General features: G+C 35.0%; 1 protein-coding gene across 8 annotated transcripts in view; it reads left to right on the plus strand.

The window, feature by feature from the left end:
• MAD1L1 (mitotic arrest deficient 1 like 1) overlaps nucleotides 1-24,340 on the plus strand; it is a 999,035-nt gene that overhangs the window by 126,590 nt on the left and 848,105 nt on the right. For 7 of the 8 annotated variants that reach the window (XM_056804306.1, XM_056804308.1, XM_056804307.1 and 4 more), the window contains one exon: nucleotides 21,325-21,411. The exons of the other annotated variant lie outside the window; for it this stretch is intronic. In XM_056804306.1, the coding sequence (XP_056660284.1) occupies nucleotides 21,325-21,411 (87 nt within the window). The remainder of the gene's footprint in view (nucleotides 1-21,324; nucleotides 21,412-24,340) is intronic. 8 annotated transcript variants of the gene reach the window in all.

Below are 24,340 nucleotides of genomic sequence, written 5' to 3' on the forward strand. Positions count from 1 at the left end.
TTTTTGGCAGAGGAATTCCCTGATCAGAACAGTGGTTCAGGAAAATAATGATTGCATTAAATATTAACAACTCTCCACTTGGAGATCTTCTAGCCTTTTTTACATATCTTTATCTTGCTTGTGGTGTCACCTGCTGCCTTACAGAATAGGCTGTGAAAGGATGCCTCTTGGATGGGATAGAGGCCCTTGTCAGAAATTTTGCTAAAGAAATGAAAACTTTACTGATGAATTTCAGCTGCTGATTTTCTTTTACTTTGGTAGGGAATATTCTTCCAAAGTGAGGTTTAAATCTGTACTTATATTAGACTCAGGAAAGCTATTAAAAATTCCAGGTCAGGGGAAAGTATGGGAATTCAACAAAATACAAGATTTCCAAGTGTTTGTAAAGAAAAGACCAGAGCTCTGTGGAAAATTTGACATCCCAACACAAAGAGCAAGAGAAACATGAAAAGGTAAATATGAAGGAAAGGGAAAAGGAGAAAAATAGTATTTTTTTCTTTTATATTCAAACTCTCTTCTATAAGGACTACATTTATATCAATTTATATATATTAATATGTGGGAAAAATGTAATGTGCAACTCTCAAAAATTACATGCATCATTAGAGTAGTAAGAAGAATCACGCATAGGGAAAGTTTTGGGGCATCAAGATGATATGGAAAAAGGGGGGGATAGAAAGAAAAAGGGAGGGGGGGGAATCATTGATGGTACTAAGATATACTCCAAGAAATAGAAAAAAAAAACTAAATAGAATAATCTTTCTCACACAAAGAAACACATGCGAAGGGGAGGGGAAGAATTCTCCTATAAGAAGGAGAGGAAGAGAATTTTTATTTAAACCTTACTCTCAGTGAAATCAACTCTGAGAGGGAAGAACATCCAGATCCATTGGAATCTTGAATTTTATCTTATCTAACAGGGTAAGGGAGAAGGGAAAACCAAGGTGGGTTTGGGGGAGGGAACACAAAAAGGGAGGGAAGGAGAGGGGGGAGGGGGAGGGAACAAAAAGGGAGAGGCTAGAAAGGGAAACATATCAAGGGAGGGGACTAGGGGGACTGATTTAAAGTAAATCACTGGCTTAAAAGGTTATAGCTAAAGAAGAAAGGTCAGAATTAGGGGAGGACATCAAAATGCCAGGGAGTTCCCAAGTGACAATCATAACTTTGAACATGAATGGGATGAACTCACCCATAAAATGTAGATGAAGAGCAGAATGGATTAGAATCCAAAACCCTACCATATGTTGCTTCAAGAAACACACATGAGGTGGGTAGACACTCACAAGGTCAGAATTAAAGGATGGAGTAAAACCTTCTGGGCCTCAACTGATAGAAAGAAGGCAGGAGTTGCACTCATGATATCTGACAAAGCCAAAGCAAAAATAGACCAGATTAAAAGGGATAGGGAAGGTAAATATATTTTGTTAAAAGGGACTTTAGATAATGAGGAAATATCACTAATCAACATGTATGCACCAAATAGTATAGCACCCAAATTTCTAATGGAGAAACTAGAATTGAAGGAGGAAATAGACAATAAAAACATATTAGTGGGAGATTTGATCCAACCATTATTAAACTTAGATAAATCAAATAAAAAATAAATAAGAAAGAGGTAAAAGAAGTGAATGAAATCTTGGAAAAATTAGAGTAAATAGACATATGGTGAAAAATAAATAGGGACAAAAAGAAATACACCTTTTCAGCACCACATGGCACATTCACGAAGATTGACCATACAGTAGTCACAGAAACATGGTATACAAATGCAGAAAAGCATAAATAATAAATGCAGCCTTTTCAGATTATAAGACAATAAAAATAATGATCAGTAAGGATACATGGAGAACCAAATCAAAAATTAATTGGAAATTAAATAATATGATACTCCAAAATTGGTTAGTTAGAGAACAAATCATAGAAACAATTAATAATATCATCGAGGAAAATGACAATGGTGAGACATCCTTTCAATCCTTATGGGATGCAGCCAATGCAGTAATCTGAGGAAATTTCATATCCCCCTGAGTGTATATATTTACAAACTAGGGAGGGCAGAGATCAATGAATTGGAAGTGCAAATCAAAAAACTTGAAATCAAACAAATTAAAACCGCCCAGAAGAAAACCAAACTAGAAAAATGAAGGGAGAAATTAATAAAATTGAAAGTGATTGAACTATTGAATTAATAAATAAGACTAGAAGCTGATACTTTGGAAAAACAAACAAAATAGACATAGTACTGGTCAATCTAATTAAAAAAAGGAAAGAAGAAAAGCAAATTAACAACAACAAAGATGAAAAGGGGGACTTCACCTCCAAAGAAGAGGAAATTAAGGCAATCATTAAAAACTACTTTGCCCAATTATATGGCAATAAATATACCAATCAAGGTGATATGGATAGATATTTACAAAAATATAAACTGCCTAGACTAATAGAAGAAGAAATAGAATTCTTAAATAATCCCATATCAGAAAAAGAAATCCAACAGGCCATCAAAGAACTCCCTAAGAAAAAATCCCCAGGGCCTGATGGATTCACAAGTGAATTCTATCAAACATTCAAAGAACAGCTAATCCCAATACTATACAAACTATTTGACATAATAAGCAAAGAGGGAGTTCTACCAAATTCCTTTTGTGACACAAACATGGTACTGATTCCAAAACCAGGCAGGCCAAAAACAGAGAAAGAAAATTATAGACCAATCTCCCTAATGAATATAGATGCAAAAATCTTAAAGAGGATACTAGCAAAAAGATTCCAGCAAATGATCAGAAGGGTCATTCACCATGATCAAGTAGGATTTATACCAGGGATGCAGGGCTGGTTCAATATTAGGAAAACCATTCACATAATTGATCATATTAATAAGCAAACCAACAAAAATCACATCATTATTTCAATAGATGCAGAAAAAGCCTTTGATAAAATAGAACACCCGGCGGCAGCTGGGTAGCTCAGTGGATTGAGAGCCAATCCTAGAGATGGGAGGTCCTAGGTGCAAATCTGGCCTCAGACACTTCCCAGCTGTGTGACCCTGGGCAAGTCACTTGAACCCCATTGCCTAGCCCTTACCACTCTTCTGCCTGGAAGGTAAGGGTTTAAAAAAAAAAAAAATATATATATATATATATAACACCCATTCCTATTAAAAACACTAGAAAGCATAGGTATAGAATGGCCTTTCCTAAAAATAATAAACATTATATATATAAAACCATCAGCTAACATCATCTGCAATGGGGATAAACTAGATGCATTCCCAGTAAGATCAGGAGTGAAACAAGGATGCCCATTATCACTTCTATTATTTGACATTGTACTAGAAACACTAGCAGTAGCAATTACAGAAGAAAAAGAAATCGAAGGCAAGAAAATAGGCAAGGAGGAGACCAAGTTATTGCTCTTTGTGGATGACATGATGGTCTACTTAAAGAATCCTAAAGAATCAACCAAAAAGCTAATCGAAATAATCAACAACTTTAGCAAAGTTTCAGGATATAAAATAAACCCACATAAGTCATCAGCATTTCTATATATTTCCAACATAGCACAGCAGCAAGAACTAGAAAGAGAATTCCCATTCAAAATCACCTTGGGAAAAACAAAATACTTAGGCATCTATCTCCTGAGAAAAACACAGGAACTATATAAACACAACTACAAAACGCTCTCCACACAACTAAAACTAGACTTGAACAATTGGAAAAACATTAACTGCTCATGGGTAGGACGAGCCAATATAATAAAAATGAACATCCTACCCAAACTTATTTATCTATTTAGTACCATACCCATTGAACTTCCAAAAAATTTCTTTACTGATTTAGAAAAAACCATAACAAAGTTCATTTGGAAAAACAAAGGATCAAGGCTATCAAGGGAAATAATGAAAAAAAAATACAAAGGAAGGTGGCCTTGCAGTCCCAGATCTCAAACTCTATTATAAAGCAACAGTCATCAAAAGAATTTGGTACTGGCTAAGAGACAGAAAGGAGGATCAGTGGAATAGACTTGGGGCAAGTGACCTCAGAAAGACAGTCAATGATAAACCCAAAGATCCCAGCTTTTGGGACAAAAATCCACTATTTCATAAAAACTGCTGGGAAAATTGGAAGACTGTGTGGGAGAGATTAGGTTTGGATCAACACCTCACACCCTACACCAAGATAAATTCAAAATGGGTGAATGACTTGTACATAAAGAAGGAAATTATAAGTAAATTAGGCAAACACAGAATAGTATACATGTCAGACATTTGGGAAGGGAAAGACTTTAAAACCAAGCAAGACTTAGAAAGAGTCACAAAATGTAAAATAAATAATTAAAAAGTTTTTGTACAAACAAAACCAATGTAACCAAAATCAGAAGGGAAGCAACAAATTGGGAAATAATCTTCATAAAAACTTCTGACAAAGGTTTAATTACTAAAATTTACAAAGAGCTAAATCAATTGTACAAAACATCAAGCCATTCCCCAATTGATAAATGGGCAAGGGACATGAATAGGAAATTTTCAGATAAAGAAACCAAAACTATTAATAAGCACATGAGAAAGTGTTCTAAATCTCTTATAATCAGAGAGATGCAAATCAAAACAACTCTGACGTATCACCTCACACCTAGCAGATTGGCTAACATGATAGCAAAGGAAAGTAATGAATGCTGGAGGATAAAGTAGGAACATTAATTCATTTCTGGTGGAGCTATGTATTCATCGAACCGTTCTGGAGTGCAATTTGGAACTATGCCCAAAGGGCAATAAAAGACTGTCTGCTCTTTGATCTAGCCATAGCACTGCTGGGTTTGTACCCCAAAGAGATAATAAGGAAAAAGACGTTTACAAGAATATTCATAGCTGCATTCTTTTTGGTGGCCAAAAATTGGAAAACGATGGGATGCCCGTCAATTGGGGAATGGCTGAACAAATTTTGGTATATTTTGGTCATGGAATACTATTGTGGTAAAAGGAATAATAAAGTGGAGAAATTCCATGGAGACTGGAACAATCTCCCGGAAGTGATGCAGAGCGAAAGGAGAAGAACCAGGAAAACATTGTACACAGAGATGGATACACTGGGGTACAATCGAATGTAATGGACTTCTCCATTAGGGTCAATACAATGTCCCTAAACAATCTGCAGGTATCTAGGAGAAAAAATACTATCCACAAGCAGAGGACAAACTGTGGGAGTAAAAACACGGAGAAAAAGCAACTGCTTGACTACAGGGGTTGAGGGGACATGTCTGAGGAGAGACTCTAAATGAATACTCTAATGCAAATACCAACAACATGGAAATGGGTTTGAATCAAGAACACATGTGATATCCAGTGGAATTGCGCGTGGGCTATGGGAGAGGTGGTGGAGGGAGGGGAGGGAGGAAAAGAAAATGATCTTTGGCTCCAATGCATAATGTTTGGAAATGACTAAATAAAATAATGTTTAAGCAAAAAAAAAATTCCAGGATGGAGTGGAACCATGTCACCTGAGGCAAATCATTTAACCTCTGCTTTAGTGTCCTCATTTATAAAGTGGATCTGAATACCATCATCTACCTCTAGGTTGTTGTGAGACTAAGATGCAATAATATTCATAAAGCTCTTTTCAGACCTTAAAGCACTATATAAATGCTAGCTATTAACTATTTTTAATAATAGCTTATATGTTCAAGAGTTTATAAGTTTCTCAAACAGAAGTTCTCACCTTTGTTTATAGGTAACTTATTTAAATTTTTAATGGATTGGATCTGATTTAATAATCATTTGTTAACCTTTATTCAGCTAACCCAATACAGTAATACAAACACATATCAGTTATTTTTATTGGGTAATATTTTATGAATAGAAAATTTTTTTTAAATCTGTAGAATTTGGTGTAATGAATATAAACCACTATCCCATGCATTGCCTTCATTTGAAATATTATTTTTAAGTTTTTTAATGTTATTTTTAAGTTTCCTCAACACAAGTGATAAAATGTGCTGACTCTAGGAATGTCAAATAATTAAGTGAACACTGTTTTCAGTATTTCGTCACCTGTTGATACTGATTATCTAATCCAGGTACTATTTTGTTAATAAAATAAAGTAAATTAGGGTTATAATGAAATAAAACTACTTATTTGTGGTTCTCAAAATAAGGATGCCGTTTTTTCCTATAAACCTGTATGGGATTTAAGAGAAGGTAGATGTGAAATTAGAGGTGTATTGTGTTTACTTAAAAATATTGATTTCAGAATTATTTATAGGGTAGGTGAAGAGAATTATTCCTTTTGTAGCTTGTCAGTAAGAGCTTCATCAAACTGAAAATAATTTAAAATTAGACAGCGTGGTCATCTCCTGGGATTGAGAAGAACTGGAAAGAGATAACAGAGTTTCACACCTCTCTTTTATATACCACAACAATGTGGGGCTGATTCTCAGTTGGATAATTATCCAGAGGTAATTTCTGAATGAAACATAGTTGTCAGTTTTAGCCCCGCATGGAATACTTACCTTAGGATCAGGTGTCTCAAACAATGACCCTTACCTTGGAATCTGTCTGGCTAATGAAAAATTATTCATATTGATCATTGACCTCTCTATGCACTCTCTACCCACCATGATTTAAGATCTGTGGCTCAGATGTAAATTTAAATCGAAATGTACTTTTGAACATATTGTTGCATTATAGCTTGAATTGTGCATTGATTTTGATGATATGTCTGATGACTTCATGGCTTTTAAAGCAGAGAAATTTGTATTATATAATCGTGATTGGATTTATAATATGCTTTAATTGATTTTATTGTGTTTCTGAGGTCCTACCACAAAGTTGAAATGATCTCTTTAATTAAGAATAATATTACCCCCTGTCTTAGAAGCAGAAGAGCAGTAAGAATTAGACAATTGAGGTTAAATGACTTTCCCAGGGTTATACTGCTGGGAAGTAGCTGAGGCAAGTTTTCAAACTCAGGTACTGATTAAGTCCAGCACTCTACCCAGTGTGCTGCAAAATGATCTCTTTTTAAGAAATAAAATTTTATTTTTTTTCTATTAAAAAAACAGCAATGAATATTTTTGTTCAGTCTTTCCCATCTAGAATTTTTTTAGACATAGAAATTAATAATGAAAACGTGTATCAAAAGGTATGCTCAGTTTTAACTCTTTATTGTTCATTGCTAAATTGTTCTCCAAGAAGAATACAATTTGGATTTCCATAATCAGAGTAATAGAGGGCCTTTTTTCCCATATCGTTGCCATGAGATGATGATTCAAAGTTATTTTAATTATTATGTCTCTTGTTATTGAAATGTTTATTTTTCATGAGGTTTTTCATAATTTGTGTCTTTTTTTTTGTTGAGACCTCTTGGTCTTTTGTCTATTGAGATATAGATCATATTCTTATCAATTTATATTAACTCCTTTGTTTTTATATGCTAGAATTTTATTTTATGTTTATCATAAAGATTATCCCTTAATTTTTTATTTTACTTTCAGTTTGTTGGTTTTCATTGGGTAAAATTGTTGTTTTTGAATTATAATGTCCATGTATGTGTCATTTTTTAAAATAGAATTTTATCTTTGTTTTTTTTTCAATTTAAACATTATTTTATTTGGTTATTTTCAAACAATATTCCTTGGAAACAGAGATCCTTTTCTCATCCTCCCCCCCTCCCACCGTCTCTCCCTTAGCCAACACACGTTTCCACTGGGTATCACATGTGTCCTTGCTTCAAACCCATTTCCATGTTGTTGGTATTTGTATTAGGGTGTTCATTTAGAGTCTCTACTCATTTCTGTCCCTTCCACCCCTGTAGTCAAGCAGTTGCTTATCTTGGGTGTTTTTACTTCCACCCTTTGTCCTTTGCTTGTGGATAGTGTTTATTTCTCCTGGATCCCTGCAGAATGTTCAGGGCCGTTGTATTGACATTAATGGAGAAGTCCATTAAGTTCTCTTGTACCACAGTGTGTCAGTCTTTGTGTACAATGTTTTCCTGGTTCTGCTCCTCTAGCTTTGCATCACTTCCTGGATGTTGTTCCAGTCTCCATGGAATTTCCCTCCACTTTATTATTCCTTTTAGCATAATAGTATTCCATGACCAACATATACCACAATTTGTTCAGCCATTACCCAATCGAAGGGCATCCCCTCATTTTCCAGTTTGGGGCCACCACAAAGAGTGCAGCTATGAATATTCTTGTACAAGTCTTTTTCCTTATTATCTCTTTGGGGTACAAACCCAGCAGTGCTATGGCTGGATCAAAGGGCAGACAGTCTTTTATTGCCCTTTTGGCATAGTTCCAAATTGCCCTCCAGAATGGTTGGATCAATTCACAACTCCACCAGCAATGAATTAATGTCCCTACTTTGCTTTGATTTGGATTTCTCTGATTATAAGAGATTTAGAACACTTTTTAATGTGCTTATTAATAATTTTGATTTCTTTGACTGAAAACTGCCTGTTCATGTCCCTTGCCCATTTATCAATTGGAGAATGGCTTGATTTTTTGTACAATTGATTTAGCTCTTTGTAAATTTGAGTAATTAGAGCTTTTTCAGAGGTTTTTTATGAAGATTGTTTCCCAATTTGTTGCCCAATTTGTTGGGAGTGTGGGTCAGCTTTTCGTTCCCTTATATTGTGGAGGTGCCGGAATCCCACCTACCTTCAGAGCTTCACCTTGGTGTGGGGTCTATCCATTCTTATGAGGATGGTTGTTTATTTTGGGAGGGTCTTTTGTGGTCATCTGTGTCATTGGGTCTGAGGAGAGGAAGCAAGCTGCGTCTAGTTTGCAGCCATGCTTACCTGGAAGTCCTCGGGATTCCAGAATTTTACTTTTTAAATGAAAAGTTTTTATTTCCAAAAATGAATCAAAAGGTAGAACAAAACTCTTTTTGCTAATATGACTAATTGAGAACAAAAAAGTCCTATATTGTCCATGTCCAAAAATGTCTGATTTTTCATATTTAGGTCATTGCCTCTCTGTCAATGAGGTGAGTCACATCCTCCATCATTAGTTCTCTGTAGTTATGATTAATCATTGATAAGAGTTTTTATGTCTTTCAAAATTATTCATAAAGATCAAAATTATTTATATAAAAATGTTGCCCTTATATTATCATTGTTTTCCTAGCTTTCCCTCTTCACTATTGATTCCTACTAGTCTTCTCAGCCTTCTTTCTAACAGTTACTTCCATCATTTCTCATAGCACAATGATATTTTATTAAATTTATTAACCATACTTTGTTTAGCCACTTCCCAGTTGGTGGGTTAACCCTCTCACTTCATTTCCAGATGTTTGCTTTATTTATAAAAACAATATAAAGATTTGTATACCTTCTTCTCTTTTTTGTAATCTCTTTGGGCTTTAGGCCAAGTAGCTGAATTGCTATGTCTAAAAGAGCAATAATCTGCATAATTAATCAATTCTGGGACATTCTTCCACATTTTTTTCCTCAAGTATTTGGACCAATTTATAACTTCACCAATTATATCAGTGTAGCTATTTCCTCCACATTCAATCTAATCGTTGTCTTTTTTTTATTGTAAACTTTAGTAGTTTGTTGGATATGATAAGATCTTAGAGTTTCTTCAGTTTGCATTTACAAAATATTAATGATCTGAAGCATTTTAAAAGACATTTTAAATATTTATCACATAAGATTCTTGTGGCATTGCATTTGGTATGAGGTGTTAGACTAAATTTAATTTCTTTCTGGACCATCCTGTTTTCTTGTGAATTTTTAAAAAAATTATATTTTATTTCCTTCAGCCAGCAAAATTTCATATTCTCTCGTCATACCCCATTTTCCTCCTTCCTAATTGTGACAAAAGTAAACCAAAGTCACTGTTATAAATATCTATGGTTAAACAAAACAAATATCTATACTGGTCACGTTTTTAAGAAATTTTATTTCATTAGATGATTTAGAATAATTTTCCATGGTTACAAGGCTCATGTTCCTTGCCTCCCCTCCTCTCACTCCCCTCCCATATCTGATGTGAGATTCCACTGGGTTTTACATGTGCCATCAATCAAGACCCATTTCCTTACTATTAATATTTGCACTAGGGTGATCTTTTACAGTCTACTTTCCCAGTCATAGCCCCACTGATTCATGTGATCAAAAAGTTGTTTTTCTTTTGCATTTCTGCTCCCACAGTTCTTTCTCATATGTCCCTCTGAATAGTTCTGGATCATTGCATTGCTGCTAATAGAGAAGTCCATTACATTTGATTGTGCCATAGTGTATCAGTCTCTGTGTATAATGTTTTCCTGGTTCTTCTGCTCCTCTCTGCATCAATTCCTGGAGGTCATTCCAGTTCCCATGGAATTCCTCCTTACTGGTCACATTTAAAGAAAAAATACTTCCTGTCACTTTTTTAATCCCGCACCTTTATCAGAATGTGAGTAGGATGTTTCATTTTCAGTTCACTAGAATCATGTTTCTTCAACACTCTAATCAGAGTTCCTTATTCTTTCAATGTTGTTTACTATTATCATGTTGCTGTCATTATGTAAATTTCCTCCCTACTTCTGTTCCCTTCAGTCTGTATTAATTCATTCAAGGATTCCCAAAGTTTCCCTAAAAACTTACAGTAGAAAACTGTGTCTTCACTGCCCCTCCAATTAGTTTATCCATTTCCGCAAATTATAGGAATCCTTTTAAATTCTCATTCTTTGCTACCTAAAAAAGTGCAGCTATTTTTGCATACTTTAGAGTTTGTTTTCCCTAGCATAACCCCCCCCCCCCCCCCCCCCGCCTTAATATGCTTTCCATTTCATTCCCCAGCTCCTTGTCCTAGTTCTCTCTATTTCTCTGTTGAGTGAAATACATTCCCATAACTCTATGTGTAAAAGAGTGTGTTTATGTATATTCTTCTCTTGTTTGACTAGTTGAGATGAGAGTAAGGTTCACATTTCAGCTTTTCTCTTCTCCCTTTCCCCCTTTTATTTGTTCCTTGTTGACATAGGGAGGATATAAATTTGGTGTAGCCCAGCCTCTCACTTGTTTTTCTTCCTGTCTGGGCTGTGGTGAGAGGGCTTTTTAAACAGGCAAGGAGAACTTAGTCACATAGTCTTAATTTTGTTCAATAATTGTTTTTTTTAACTATTATTTTCTTTTGAATCCTTCTATGTCAAGTGATTAATAAACTTCATAAAATATAATTCTTGGAGTGTTGGAAATTAATTTAAATACTACAGATACTTTCCCCTAATTTTCCCTTCCCTTCCTCCCCTATTGTCTTCCTCCTCCCCTCTCTTTCCATTCTTCTCTTAAGATAGTCAAGCCTATTCACAAGCTTTAAATAATTAAATTTTCTCTGAGCCCTGATGATGATAGGGTTCAGAGAAGACATTTAATCGCCTCCTTGTATTAGAATATATGCAGTGTTCCCTTGTTTTATCCCTTTTGAGTGCTTATTCATACTTATTTTTTATGTTTCTCTTACTTCTTGTTTGCACTTCAGAATTTTTACCTAGCCTTGGTCTTTTCCTCAGGAGTACTTAGAAATCCTCTATTTCATTAAAGGTTCTTTTTTCTTTTTTACCTCTCTGGTATTATAATGAGTTTTCCTGAGTAGATATTCTTGGCTGTAAACTCATATTCTTTCCTTTCTAGAATATTATTTCAATACCCCTTTATAATGGCCCCTGCAAAACTTTGTGTGATTTTTCACTGTGGCTCCTTAGCATTTCAGTGCTTTGACCTGATGCAGGTTCGGTGGTACCGGTTCTAGTGCTCTTAACACTCTTTCAGCTGTATAGTATGGTAAAAAGTACTTTTGTTAGCTTATACCAACTTTTATTCCTTTTGTTTGATAGGACATGGAAGTACTAGACCCTTGACCCAAGCCTACTTTATTCTACTTTGAAGGTTTTCCTAAGCCTTCTGTGTCTCAGGGAAGAAATATCTAGTCTTAGACAAATGTCTAGAATTTTAGTATCCACCCTATTCTGGATTCTGGATCAACCCTATTGAATTTTTAGGAGAAGTTGAAATGTAGTATATGGTAAGAATAACAAGATAGGACCCTGTGAGTCCTATAGAGGACTTTGTTAGGCAGACCTATAACTGCAGTTTTCTTAGCCCCATGAGACTTCTTAAGAAAAACATTAGCACATTACTTTTCACCCCTTAAGCATCTCCTCAAGGTAGAACAGCAGCAGAAACAGTAATGTGAAATATGTGCCATGTTAAACTTACTGCTGTTCCTTATGTGGAAGGCTCAGGTTTTATATAAGGCTTAAAAACAGTTCTGTGTGGTTGGGCTAAGTTCAGTATCAACATTTTGTACTTATTCTGAGTGTAGGGTAGGAGGTGGCATCCCCTAAGTTTTTATTTTACTAAGTTTCATCTGGCTAAGTATCTCTTCACAGTGCATGTTCAAAAACAATGAAATAAGATTGAGTCCTGAGAATGGAATGGTACCATTTAGCAGAATTATAGTATTTTCAGCTGGAAGTGGAGCCTTAATGTCAGTTTTAAAAGGATTAAAGATTAAACCTTTTAACTTGGGAAGGGCTTTAGTCCTCATCTAATCTAATCAGATCACTTAAATATTTAGAGACATCATTTAGAAGAAGCTGATGATTTCAGAAAGAGTTCAGATCTTGGCTAAGATATTTACTCTCTGTGTGGCCCTGGACAATTCACTCAACCTCTGCCAGCTTCAGATTCCTTAACAATAAAATGAGGATAGTAATAGCTCCAATGTTAGGATTGTTGTGAGGAACAACTATTCCCTTCCCTTTCACTAAATATGAAAAAATCAATATATAGAGGGATTAAAAATAAACCCATTTTGTTTCTTCCTTTCTTATTCTTTGTTTCTTCCTTTTCTGTAGTCTGCTTTCTGATATCATATTTCACATGAAATCTATGAAAAATTACCAGTAATATCTAACTTCTCAAATCTAATGACTTTTTTAACCCTTATCTTCCATCTTGGAATCAATACTGTGTATTGGTTCCAAGGCAGAAGAGTGGTAAGGGCTAGGCACTGGGGGGTTAAGTGACTTGTCCAGGGTCACACAGCTAGGAAGTATCTGAGGCTGGATTTGAACCAAGTTAAAATCTGACCTTTGACATCATTAACTCCAAAATGAGGAATAATAACATCAACCTCATAGTTTTGATGTGAGGATTAAATGAGATAATATTTGTAAAACACCATAGTGTCTGGCCCATAGGGGCTCTATAAATGTTAGCTATTGTTTTTATCGTCGTTGTTTTTATTAATATCTATTGTACAACTCTTAACCTCTCTTCTAAACTCTAGGATCTTGTTGCTATCAATCTGTTGGGAAAATGGATATCATTCTGACATCTTAAATGTGATATGTCTAAAACAAGGCTCATTACCTTTTTCTCCAAATGCATTTTTCTCTCACAGTTCTGTTTTCTTCTTGATGGTGTCACCATCTTCCCCAGTCACAAAGTAGACATCTCTTCACTTCCTTAGTCTCTCTCTTAACTCACTACCCTCCCAATAGTCAGTCTGTTACCAGGTCATCTTGTTCCTGCCTTTAATATCTAATCTGTTGCCAAATCTCATTATTTCAACCTTTTTGATATCTGTTGTATAAATCCTGTCATTTCCTCTGACAATAACACCATTCTGGTGCTTTGCCCTTGTAATCTAATGCCTAAACTATTAGAATGGCTGTCTCTTGGTCTCCCTATATAGCTTGACAAATTGATCTTCCTAAAAGTACATCTTTGTCAAACACTTCCCCTTGGTGCTCCCTTTTCCCCCAATTGGGTAAACTCCATTGGCTTCCTCTTATCTCCAGGTCAAATATAAAATTACCTTTTTGACTTTTAAAGCCCTTTGTAACCTAGTCTTCTCCTACATCTCTTCACCTACTTAGACCTTACTCTCGCTCATGTACTTTGTGAGTTGTTAATAGTGACCTCCTTGTTATTTCTTGCACAAGCCTGTCTACTTCCTGACTTTTTAATGATTCTCCCTCATCTCTTGAATTTTATTCTACATTTTTCGCTTTCTGTTTTCCCTGTCTTTTTTCAAGTTCCAAATAAGTATCCTCTTCTGTAAGAAAAATTTCCAAGTCTTCTTAATCTTAGTGCTTTCCTCCTGAGATTATCCCAATTTATTCTGCATCTATTATTTTTATATGGTTAATTATGTTTTCTTCCCCATTAGTCTGAATTCCTTGAGAACAAGGACTGATTTTTGTCCCCCCCCCCTTTTTTGGGTACTTATCACAGAGATCTGTTCCAGAGTAAGTGCTTAATAATGAATGCTTGTTGTTACCTTGCATAACAACCATAACTAGTAAGTATCCGAATCAGAATTTGAAGTTGTCCATATTTATATACTGAGCATTTTCTATATTCCAGTCACTAAATTCTAGAGTCACAGGTACAAGCTAACAAGTATCCTGCTAATAAACTTTCTCTGCTAGCACGTCAAATGTACCTTTTGCTCTTTATATACTTATCATTTTGCATTGCTATTATCATTGTCATCATCATTTATTATTATTATTATTATTATTATTATTACCTCCTTACCTCATATCTTAGAATCAATAATAATTAATGGTTCCAAGGCAGAACAGCAGTTCTAGGCGATTGAGGTTAAGTGACTTGCTCAGGGTCACTCAGTTATATGAGGGCAGATTTGAACCTAGGATCTCCCATCTCCAGCCCTGACTCTCCATCCACTGAGTCACCTAACTGCCCCAAGTTATAGTTATTTCTATGTGTCAAATCCCTTGTATCAAAGTTGACACTTTCAGAATTAAGAATCATTTAAAAGTGTTTGCACATTGCCTTGTATGCTATGAATATTTGATGATTATATGGAATTTATATGGAGATTATATATTTCAGGCATGCTAAAAATTGTTTGAAAATTTTGATCTTTTTCTAAAAAATGCTTTTTGTGTATACTTGTTTCTCTATCCTTGTAATCTAACATGTGTTTGACTTGTTGAAATATATAACTATTTTCTAGATCATTATTAATGGGTTAGTGAAATGGTAAACTCCTGAATGTTTGCATTATGATTGGTTTCAATAATAAGCCTTAAGAATGAAGTGGAACTGCTGAAATAACTGGCTGTCACTTTTCTTGTAAGAAATTCAAATGAAATATGTGAAGTGAAAATGTATAACCTGTTTTATGTGTATTACTAAGACTTAAGGTGGGGGTAAACTGTATGCCTTGCAGCCTCTTATGGAAGCAGAATAATTCAGATGGGCAAACTATTAAATTCGTTTTTCACTTCTTTTGAGCAGTTTGGATTTCTTCATCTGAAAATTGCTTGTTAATATCCTTTGACCATTTTCAATTGGGATATGACTTATATCCTTATAATTTTGGCCTCATTCTCTATAATTTTGAGAAATTAGACTTTTATTAGAGAAATTTGTTATAAAAATTTCCCTCCAGTTTGTTGTTTCCCTTCTAATCTTATTTTGGACCCTGCCAAAGATACTCCAAATATGGAATACTCAATGTTTCCTGAGAGCCCTGAAGTGGTGTGGTGTTTTCCTTAGAAACTGTGGTAAATTGGAGTGAATTAGATAATATTTCCAAATGCAGCAGTATGTTTTAAGGAAAGAAAATCTCCAAGTCTGGTCCTGAGAAAGGATAATTGCAACTGCTACCAACTGGTAGGGTCAAGAGAATTGTTTGCATATTCTAATTCTCTTGTCCCAAAGACATTTAGACCTATCTAGATGGTTGGTGTAATGGAGAACTGAGATTTTTTTTTGAGACATATTCGTATATAATTTTAACTATATTGAATATATTTGATATCTACTCTTCTCTAACTGAAAAGAGAGATCTTTGCATCATGAGTTCTATCTTGTATGTTATGGTCACATACTGTCAATAAAAGCTGTGATCAGACTTCATCTTGTTAGTCTAATTGTTGATTATAATGTAAATCCTGGGTATCTCCTTTTTACAGGAATACTTGCTTTACATTGGAAATAGAAAGGAGAGTTAGATAAAAACTAGACAATGTCTATGTACTTCTCAAACAAGAACAGAGAATCCTAAGATATTAGAAGGAGAGGTCTTATCTTTTAGATTTCCTTTTATTCTCTTCTTTATTTTTCTTGAGAATGAAACTTCCTAGGGTCACCATTCTTTAAAATGTCTTTCTTTTAGTAATGCCATTCCTTTGCAATTCTAATTTCCTCCCCCCCCCCTTTTATTTTTTGGTGACCTGAAAGTCACATTTACATTAGTGATGAATACATTTATTGAACTGGATTGAAGGGAAAGATAAAACATTAAATTCCATAAATCTGAGTAAACTGTTCTCATAAAGACCTGAATCTTGATTTCTCACTAATTGCAGTGATTTTTGATAGGTTTCATTCACAACCTCACTTTTTATTAAGGGTTTAGAGTTGTCCTGAAGTCATTTGTAGAAGATTATTCTTCCATATCAAAATCTTATTATAATTTACTCAGATTCCTGTCAGCATGGCATTTACCTGCTCCCAGAGCTGGTTACTAAGAGTTTACCGAGTCAGGAAATATATTAGTCTTCTCTTTTCCTTGTAGTATTACTTAGTCAAATATTGTGTCTTGGTATATTTATTTTTCTGGATTTTTTCAAATGTCTGTCTATCTTTCAAATCACCTTATTGGTGACTTATTTCAGGTTTGCAGCATATAGAGTTTTGGGTTACATCTTTAGCACTTTTACTTTGGGGAATATACTATTCTATTCCTTTTTATGATTTCTTGTGGTTTTAGAAAAATCTTGGGTAGTTTGTATTTGTTTTATATTTAAGTCTTTTCATTTACAAAATTTGTTAGTTTTCATTCAAATTGTAAAATTTAATGCTTATATATCAAGGAATTTGAATTGAGCAATTTTATTTTTCCTGGAGGTGATCTATAGGTTCTCTCTATTGACACTTTGTTTTTTAAATTCAGACGTTGTTCCTCCTGTATCTGGTTTTCAGGGCTGATTATTTTGGTTTGTATAGAATATATATGTTCTTTTAATATTTTTGCCTTTTACTTCTTTAATGCTATTTTTTCCTATACTAGCATTGTGTTTTAAGTTTTTTAGCATTCTGTAGATCACCATTTTGGGCTTCCTTGGGTATGGGGATAGGGGTTAGGGTGGGAAGGGATCCAAAGAAACATGGGACTTTTCCTCTGACTTGCAAATAAATCCTTCTGTGTTTTGTTTTGCCCTCCTTTATTAAAATGTGAGATCCTTGAGAGCCAGGCTTCTCATTCTTTTCTTCTTTGTATCCTTTTTGTGTAGTATGGTCTTCATTCATTAATTATAATCTGTTAATCAGTTTTTTGTTACTGGAGAGAGTCTTTATTGTAGTTTCAGTTTTTTCCAATCTGTTCATTAAGTTTTTAAAATTCTATACTGAGACCTCAGTTCTGACTTGCACTTCTAATTTGTTCCTTAATGGATTTCATCCTTTTTTGAAACTTTCTTGAATTTGTTATTGTTGATTCATGTTTTCTGAAAGTCCACAGGATTCTCTATTTCTTTAAAAATGGGTTCAAATCAAATGTAATGGACTTTAGCAGTAATGCAATGATCCAGGACAATTCTGAGGGACTCATGAGAAAGAACGCTATCCATATCCAGAGAAAGAACCGTGGGAGTAGAAACCCAGAAGAAAAACAACTGCTTGATCACATGAGTTGATGGGAATATGATTGGGGATGTAGACTCTAAAGGATCACCCTAGTAAAAATATCATTAATATGGAAATAGGTCTTGATCAATAATGACACATGTAAAACCCAATGGAATTGTGTGTTGGCTACGGGAGGGGGTGTAACCGCAAAAATGTGATTTTCCAAGACTGTGAATTGCCAAAACTGTAAAGGTTTCAGCCAAACTGTAAAGATAATTTTTAGTGCCTTGATTTATATTAAAAATAAGCGGTCACCATGGGAAAATTCCCAAATATGAAAATACTTAAGTCAGCTGGGCTTTATGGAGATGTTAATTAATACAAATGAAGGAATTAATGGGGGGAGAGAGAGAGACACACACACACACACAAAGAGAAAGAATAGTATAAATCCCCTAGGCTAAATGGCCTAGGCCTAAGCCTAGAGAGTCAGTCTTTATCACTCACCACAAGATTGTCTCAAGCAAGCACCAGTCTTTCATTGAAATCCTCAACTCCTGAACTGAGTTCAGAGACCTTCCTCTGAACTCCTCAACTCCTCCAATTCAGCTTCCAAACTGAACTGAGTTTTGAGAGGTCCCTTTAAAGAGAATTTTCTCTTATGTCACCTCCCCTAAATTTTCACATCTATCAATCATAGTAGATGCTTTTTCCCAGGACTTGCCCATTCTTAGTTCTCATCACTCTTCAGTTCTCACCTTTTCTGGGTATATTATATCTTCTGAGTATTTCACATCTCTTTTGCTAAGCTTGCCTTTTGTAAGTTGTTTGACCTTTTAGTGATTATTTTAACCTTTATAGGTACTTAGCACCCTTTTGTATTCAATATAAAGACCACTTGGCTTAGGGTTTTTGCTTCACTATAAGTATGAGTTGGGGACTGTTCATTGTTCAATCAGGAATTTGCAACTTTATCTTCCCCTAAGGCACTGTCTGAGCAGGGTGGAGTAATTTTTTAAAGTTCTCAATACATTCCTGACCAAGTACCTCCTGTAAAAATGGAGATTTGAACCCCAGACTTCAATTCCCAAGAGTCCTTGGCCACTTCCCAAAATGCCTTGTAACCTCACCTGGGCCAAGAGTGAGATGGGGTATTTAAACTGATTGTATCCACCTAGGGTCTCTCTTCCTTCTGGTTCTTTACACACGCAGCTCTTTATCTAGCAGGCAAGATGTGAGTGGTTGTCAATGAGCTCTCCAGGCCGAGACACGTGCTTTCTTATTTTGTATTTTCTTTAATTCTTAATCTTTAATAAACCTCTAAAAAATATAATACTTCTAGCAGAGAAACTAATTTTAACTGTTACACTCCCTTGTTAAAAATGGGGAATAGCTTAACCAAATCTTCTAAAGTACTGTCTGAGTAAATTTTAAGATTCACAGGGGAGAGGAGGGAAAGAACATGAATTTTGTAACCATGAAAAAATTTTCTAAATTAGTTAACCAAATAAAATTTCCCAAACTAACTAACTAAATCAAATAAAAGTGGGTTCACTTTCAGTTTACATTTAATGTGTTAAGGGAAGTTTGTATTATCTATGAGGATTTAATTAGCTCGTTCTACTTCCTGGATTTTGAGTCTTCTTTATTGATACATCTTTTTGTATTCTTAACTCTTAATAGGAGGTTTTCCCTTAAAATCTTTCATGTTTTAACTTAGAAAATTTTATCCTGTAATAAATTTTCTAGTTTTCCCTTTGTTGCTGAGATTGGGCAGCCTTCTATCATGTTTCATGATATAAGGTTTATTCTTCTAGATACTTATCATGAGAGCCCTCTGTGGGGAATGATAGTAGTCATAACTAGTTTTCAGTATTTTTTTCCTACTGGCTTGGAGCAGCCATGTGTGCTATACCCCACCCTCAATTTTTTTGTCTTTGCTTTTTTTCTAATACATAGACAGAGTCAATTTTTGTTACTTATTGAAGGTTGGGGCAGAGGAAGAGGTCTGTGCTACTAGTGTCTCTATAGTGGTTGTGGATGGCTGTGTCTGGTCCTTGTTAGAAGTGAACATGTTTTCAACTCTCTTGTTTTCTCTTTTTTCTAGACATGGTTGTATTGATTGTGTGGAGGAATATATGATAACTGAGTTTGTATAGTCTTGGTGATCCTTTTATGACCCCCTCTAACTATTCTTTATTTAGATTGTGCCCCTTGCAGGAAGGGTAGAATCTGATGGGGGGAGAACTGCTGATTCATCCCATGAAGAATTAAACTTTTTTGGTTTTTAATTCATAAAGATTTTACCTTTTCAGTGTTCTCTTTCCTTTGATTTTTGGATTTAGCTATACTTTTTCTACATCTGTTGTAAAATTCCACCTTTTTTTTGTGGAGGGTTAAAGAGATAAAAGACACGGGGAAGATGACTAATTTTCTATCTTTCTGGTCTTATGCTCTCATCAGCTACCACTGTTATTATGGTAGTCATTAGCATACCACAATGTTTACGAATGCTAGTACATTTACTTTGAAACAGGAAAGCCTGTGCTATGAGCTGTATAAATATGTTAAGGAAAACCTAAAGGTAATGCTGATTAAGATTATTATCTATAAGTGTGATCATGAAAGATTGGATTAATGTATGTCTCTCTCCTTTTTCTCTTTATCCTTTGGTTTTAAGTTATTGCCTCCATTGCGAATCATTTAGCCTTTAGATTTGATGTCTTTCCTTATATAAGTCTCTATATCTGATTCAGTTCATTGATTCTTCCTAAATTACCTAGAGGAGATAACAGAATAAATTGTACTTGTTTTAGAGATATATATAATCTAGTTTGGTGAATATGACACATCCCAATAATTATAATTATTAAATATAATGTTCAAAAGATGACATAATATGTAATATTATTTGAAAGAAAGGGTATATAATTGAGGAATGTAGATTTTGAAAAATAAGGACAATTTTGTCACGTAAATCATAGCTATTGAACTAGAAGATACTACAGAGGTTATTTAGCCCATATTCTCCATTTTATAAATGAGGAATTGTAACTCAGAGTGGTTATGTGAATTGACAGAGGTTATACAATAGTAAATATCAGAGTTGAGGTTTAATCTCAGGGCTTCTTAATTAAAATCTAGTTTGCTTTCAGAGTTCAATATTACCTATCAGAGAGGGTTGCAGAGGGACAGGAGAGCATTAGGAGACTCCAAGGGAGAGGAACACAAGGTGTGAAGAAGAGAGAACCAAGAGTCCTCATTGTCTGGAGCACGATCTCCCTGGAATGGAATTGTGTGTGGGGAGAAGACAGGAAGTGGAGAAGGATGCCAGAAGTCATGTCTTTATTAATATGTCCTATTCTTTTTCTGATGACTGCCTGCTATAGTCTTTTTTGGGGGCTTTGATTTCCCAGTGGGTTCTGTAGCTCTGTTGCATTGCTTAAAGCCTTGTTTTAGTGTGGAAAATGGTGGGAATACTTTGTGCGTCCATGAAATCCATGGATTTGCAGGTACAGGTTCCCTTAAAAGTCATAAAAAAGGGCTTGTTTCACATAAAAGTTTTTGTATTTTCATTAAGGTACATATGAGACGGTTAATGAATTTTTTTTGAAGGCTTCTTCGGGTATCTTTTATGGTTCTTTGACACTTACAGTTGACAATGATCCTTTAGCAAGTGTCATATTTGGGTTTTTAACCTTTGGTTTTATGTATTGCCTTTACCCCACAGGACCCCTGAAGATCTCTCCAACTACATTGTGGCTCTGCAACAGAGGGAGCTTGAATTGACAGACAAAAGCACCAGCATCACAAGCAGGTAGGGATGACAGGATGAAATATCATGAGCCAGATTCTTGGTCATCAATGACAGTATTGATCCAAGATACTCTTGGTGACTTCTGAAAGGTCTGAAAGGAAGATTGACCTCCTTCATCCATACTTTCTGCTCTTGGGTGATAATACCCTTGCTTCTGCTCTGTCTCTGATTTAGTCTGTGAAAACAAATTGCATCTATGGAGATTCTTTGGTGTCCTTTGATTGTAAAATGAAAATTTTGGGTGAGAACTACTTTATTCCATAAATTAATTTAAATGGCTTTCTTAATTTCCCAGTAGTTTCATCCCTTGATTCCCTGAAGTGCATTACTGTTTTTGACTTGTACCATCCAACTCTTTGTAGTGGTTTAATTTCATCTCTCCCCTTTCATGACATGAGTATTGATGCTCTTCATGGGGATAAAAAGTATTTGTTTAAGAGCTAAAGAATGACCAGTAATTATCTTGTCCATAATTGACCTGGGGAGAGAAAGAAAATGCTGAGCCTGGGTGATTGATTTTTATGCTGTATCCCCCATCATCCCTGAGAGGTGGCTTTTCTATAATTTAATAGTATCCAAAAGGTAGTTTTTTGTTATGGTAGTGGTGGTTCTACAGCTGGATACAAAAGGCCTTTAGAAGCATTTGGTCATATCAAATGTAATTCTGTTCATTTAATTTTGAAATGTCAAATGATAATGATTGCTTTTTGACTTTAGATGAAATTTGTATCATTGTCAATGACCTGAAATAGAAGTTTGAGCATCTTGATGAAATATCTCACTGATTTATTTTTATTTCAAAACAGACCTTATTGTATCAGAATAGATAAATTTCTACATTTTTTCTTCTACCAAGCAAATTTTATTCTATTTAGTTAGATAATATAGAAGATGAAGGTAAGGCCCTGAAAATAGTGTGAGAAAAAAAGAAGACATCCCCATTATCATCTTCCTGTGTACCATAGTTGTACTTTGATAACATAGATAGCAGTAGTTTGATATAGAACTCTTTTTAGAAGAAGAAATATAAGGGCAGCTAGATGACTCAGTGAATAGAAAGTCAAGCTTAGTGATGGGAGGTCCTGAATTCAAATCTAGCCTGAGATACTTTCTACTTGTTTGACATTTGGCAAGTCACTTAATCCGAGTTGCCTAACCTGAACCTCTCTTCTGCCTTGGAACTGATAATATTGATTCTAAGACAGAAGGTAAAGGTTTAAAGGGGAAAAAATAAAAAATCTTATCTTTGAGGAAATCCAGTCTAAGGGGAAAAGCCCTGGTACAGGAAGATAATAATTCTGTCCACAATAGTATCATTGGTAAGTATTATTTTGGGCAAAACACAACATCTGGATCTTTGTGTTGCCATCTATCAAATGGGAATCAACTTAGGGAATCATAGTCATGTCATTAAAGTACTTTTGATTATCTTCAAATAGAGACTAATGCTTTATTGTTATTGTATATTTTATATATAAGTTGGATGGAGTGCTGGACCTACATATAGGAAGTCCTGAGTTCAGATTCAGCCTTGAATACTTATTAGTTGTTTAGCCATTAGCTTTAGGTGCCATCATTTTAGGGCATCAGAACAAAAATGAGCACAACTCTCTCATTTTACAAAGAAGAAATGAAAAACTATGAAATTGAAATTCCTGCCCTCTCATTTAAATTGCAGTGTGCTCAGTATTATATAACTCTCTTCCCCAAAGCTTAGTGATAAACTGTGACTTCATCAGAGATTTGATTTTTTTCCTGTGGTATTAGGGAATTTCTGGGACTATTGAAAATCAGAACCTTTGCTTCCTTGTGGTGATCTATAAATATCTCTTTTGTGTTATATCAATTTTTTTTAAACATTATTTTATTTGGTCATTTCCAAACATTATTCATTGGAAACAAAGATCATTTTCCTTCCCCCCCTCCCCTCCCACCATCTCTCCCATAGCTGATGCATGATTCCACTGGGTATCACATGTGTTCTTGATTCAAACCCATTTCTGTGTTGTTGGTATTTGCATTAGAGTGTTCATTTAGAGTCTCTCCTCAGTCATATCCCCTCCTCCCCTGTAGTCAAGCAGTTGCTTTTCCTCGTTTTTTTTACTCCCACAGTTTATCCTCTGCTTGTGGATAGTGTTTTTTAGATCCCTGCAGATTGTTCAGGGACATTGAATTGACCCTAATGGAGAAGTCCATTACCTTCTATTGTACCACAGTGTATCAGTCTCTGTGTATAATGATTTCCTGGTTCTGCTCCTTTCGCTTCCTGGAGGTGGTTCCAGACTCCATGGAATTCCTCTACTTTATTATTCCTTTTAGCACAATAGTATTCCATCATGAGCATATACCACAATTTGTTCAGCCATTCCCCAATTGAAGGGCATCCCCTCATTTTCTAATTTTTGGCCACCACAAAGAATGCAGCTATGAATATTCTTGTACATGTCTTTTTCCTTATTATCTCTTTGGGGTACAAACCCAGCAGTGCTATGACTGGATCAAAGGGCAGACAGTCTTTTATTGCCCTTTGGGCATAGTTCCAAATTGCCCTCCAGAATGGTTGGATCAATTCACAACTCCACCAGCAATGAATTAGTGCCCCTACTTTGCTGCATCCCCTCCAGCATTCATTACTTTCCTTTGCTGTGATGTTAGCCTATCTGCTAGGTGTGAGGTGATACCTCAGAGTTGTTTTGATTTGTATCTCTCTGATTATAAGAGATGTAGAGCACTTTTTCATGTGCTTATTAATAGTTTGGATTTCTTTGGCTCAGAACTGCCTGTTCATGTCCTTTGCCCATTTATCAATTGGAGAATGGCTTGATTTTTGTACAATTGATTTAGCTCTTTGTAAATTTGAGTAATTAAACCTTTGTGTTATATAATTGATACCTACCTTTTTTTCTGACTTTATTTTAACAGTATTCTC

Source organism: Monodelphis domestica, chromosome 7, assembly GCF_027887165.1.
Source record: "Monodelphis domestica isolate mMonDom1 chromosome 7, mMonDom1.pri, whole genome shotgun sequence".
NCBI lineage: Eukaryota > Metazoa > Chordata > Mammalia > Didelphimorphia > Didelphidae > Monodelphis > Monodelphis domestica.